The sequence below is a fragment of the Rhincodon typus genome, chromosome 43, assembly GCF_021869965.1.
Source record: "Rhincodon typus isolate 14 chromosome 43, sRhiTyp1.1, whole genome shotgun sequence".
Classification (NCBI taxonomy): domain Eukaryota; kingdom Metazoa; phylum Chordata; class Chondrichthyes; order Orectolobiformes; family Rhincodontidae; genus Rhincodon; species Rhincodon typus.
Window position 1 is genome coordinate 5,164,087 of NC_063374.1, and position 2,391 is coordinate 5,166,477.

The window sequence follows — 2,391 nt, forward strand, 5'->3', positions numbered from 1 at the left end:
GGCCGTGCTAAATTGCCCCATAGTGCCCAGGGATGTGCAGGTTAGGGATGGGTTAACCATTGGAAATGCAGGGTTACAGGGATAGAGTGGGTCTTGGTGGGACACCCTTTGGAGGGTCAGTGTGGACTTGATGAACCAAATGGCCTGCTTCTTTACTGTAGGAAATCTATCAGAGTTAGTCAAACTCACCCACCACCAGCATATCTCTCTCTCTCTCATGATGAGAGGGGGGGTAATTTTACCATTTTACGAGATACCTTTCTTTTGACATATCGACATTTGGATCATCATTTCAATGAGAGTCTCCACCTGTCTGCTATTCTCTTTCATACCAAAGTGTACAGCCTTAACCTGATGGTATCTCGGGTGAGAGGGAGAGCTAAAGTGAGATGAACAGAAAAGAAAAGGAGGATTGTACTCACGTACCGTTATTCCTTCAATACGAAAACCAAGCGAGGCAGTGGAGCTAATGGTCTCTCTCCACTGCATGTAACGCACTTTGGTCACCCCGGCCTGCCCGTGTTCCTGCTCTGTCGGTGCCCTAGGGTCTACTTTACTCATCTTCTGGTACAGGTCCTTGCGGTAAACAACATTCTGTCGGTCTTTGGTCATCTCCTCTTCCAGGTAGGTCCTGAACACACACACACGACACACACACACACACAACACACGCACGACACACACACACGCGCGCACGACACACACACGCGCACGACACACACACGCGCGTGCACGACACACGCGCGTGCACGACACACACGCACGCACGACACACGCACACGCACGACACACGCACACACAACACACACACACACACACGATACACACAGACACACAGAATCACAAACACACACACGCACACACACACGACACACACACACACGCACATACACAGACACACAGAATCACAAACACACACACGCACACACATGACACACCAACACACACACACAGACACAGACAGAATCGAATTAACGTTTTATATTCTCCGGATCTACCACCCTCCCCCCTCCAATCACAATGTGTGGGCATCATGGCCAACAGTGGGGGAACCAACTCCTGCACAGCAAGATCCCATGGACGACTCCCTGGAGAGCAGTTTTTTTTAAATTTTAAGTCATGTTCTTTGATGGATAAACGCTAGCCCCTGGACACTGCTCTGAAAGCTCTCCGCATTTCAGTTCCGACATTGGTTCTACGTCAGTCTGAGAGGGAAGAGAGTTATTTTATTTTCATTCATTCATTGTTGGACCCAGCATTTATTGCCCCATCCCTAATTGCCCAGAGGGCAGTTAAGAGTCAACCACATTGCTGTGGGTCTGGAGTCACATGTAGGCCCAGACCGGGTAAAGATGGCAGTTTCCTTCCCTAAAGGGCATTACTGAACCAGATGGGTTTATCCAACAATCGACAGTGGGTTCATGGTCATCATTAGATTCTTAATTCCAGATATTTTGTTAAATACAAATTCCACCATCTGCCACGGGATTCGAACCCGGGTCCCCAGAACGTTACCTGGGTCTCTGCATTAACAGTCCGGCAATAATACCACAAGGTCATCACCTCCTCCCATTGTCTAAGGCCTTTGGAGGGGGTACCCCACAATGCCCCGATTCTTGAGCTTTTAAAGCCTGCAATGGCAGGGGGTTGAGGCAAAGGTGTTGTGGAGTGTGGGCACAGGGAAAGGGGGAGGGGGTAGATAGAAAGGCCACTTTCTGTGCCATAAGTTCAACATCACCCAGGTGCCTGGCAGTTGTTCTGTGTAACTAGCTGCAGAGGGGCTGAATGGCCTCCTCATGTTCCTATGGGGCAGGCTGGAGAAGGGGCTGAACGGCCTCCTACTGTTTTTATGGGACAGGCCATAGAAGGGGCTGAACGGCCTCCTACCGTTTTTATGGGACAGGCCATAGAAGGGGCTGAACAGTCTCCTCCTGTTTTTATGGGACAGGCCGTAGAAGGGGCTGAATGGCCTCCTCCTGTTCTGATGGGTCAGGCCATAGAAGGAGCTGAATGGCTTGCTCCTGTTCCTATGGGACAGGCCATAGAAGGGGCTGAACAGCCTCCTCCCGTTTTTATGGGACAGGCCGGAGCGGGGCTGAATGACCTGCTCTGTTCCCAGTGCCACTGTAACTCAGTCCACCTTAACCCACCTCCCCAAGGTGGTGGCATCCACTCACTCACCTAGTGCCCATCTTGCAGTCCATGATGCAGGGGGAGTGTAGACCTGCCAGGAGATCCTCCATCTGGATAAACTTCTCGCCGTCTTTCTCCACCACCCCATAATAGGCCGGCACGTAGGGCTTGAGGATATCACCCATCAGCTTCTGCAGGCACCGACTCTCATTCACACTAAACTTCTTCAGTATGTGACCAGCTTCACTCAGCCGGAAA

The 2,391-nt window shown here is 51.0% G+C and overlaps 1 protein-coding gene across 1 annotated transcript in view; it reads right to left on the reverse strand.

The window, feature by feature from the left end:
* Positions 1 to 2,391, reverse strand: part of LOC109923596 (inositol-trisphosphate 3-kinase B-like) — an 11,590-nt gene extending 9,199 nt beyond the window's left edge. The window contains exons 1-2 of the mRNA XM_020523641.2: positions 2,182 to 2,391; positions 427 to 631 (exon numbers count right to left, since the gene is read on the reverse strand). Of these exons, the coding sequence (XP_020379230.2) occupies positions 427 to 631; positions 2,182 to 2,318 (342 nt within the window). The 5' untranslated portion in view covers positions 2,319 to 2,391. The remainder of the gene's footprint in view (positions 1 to 426; positions 632 to 2,181) is intronic.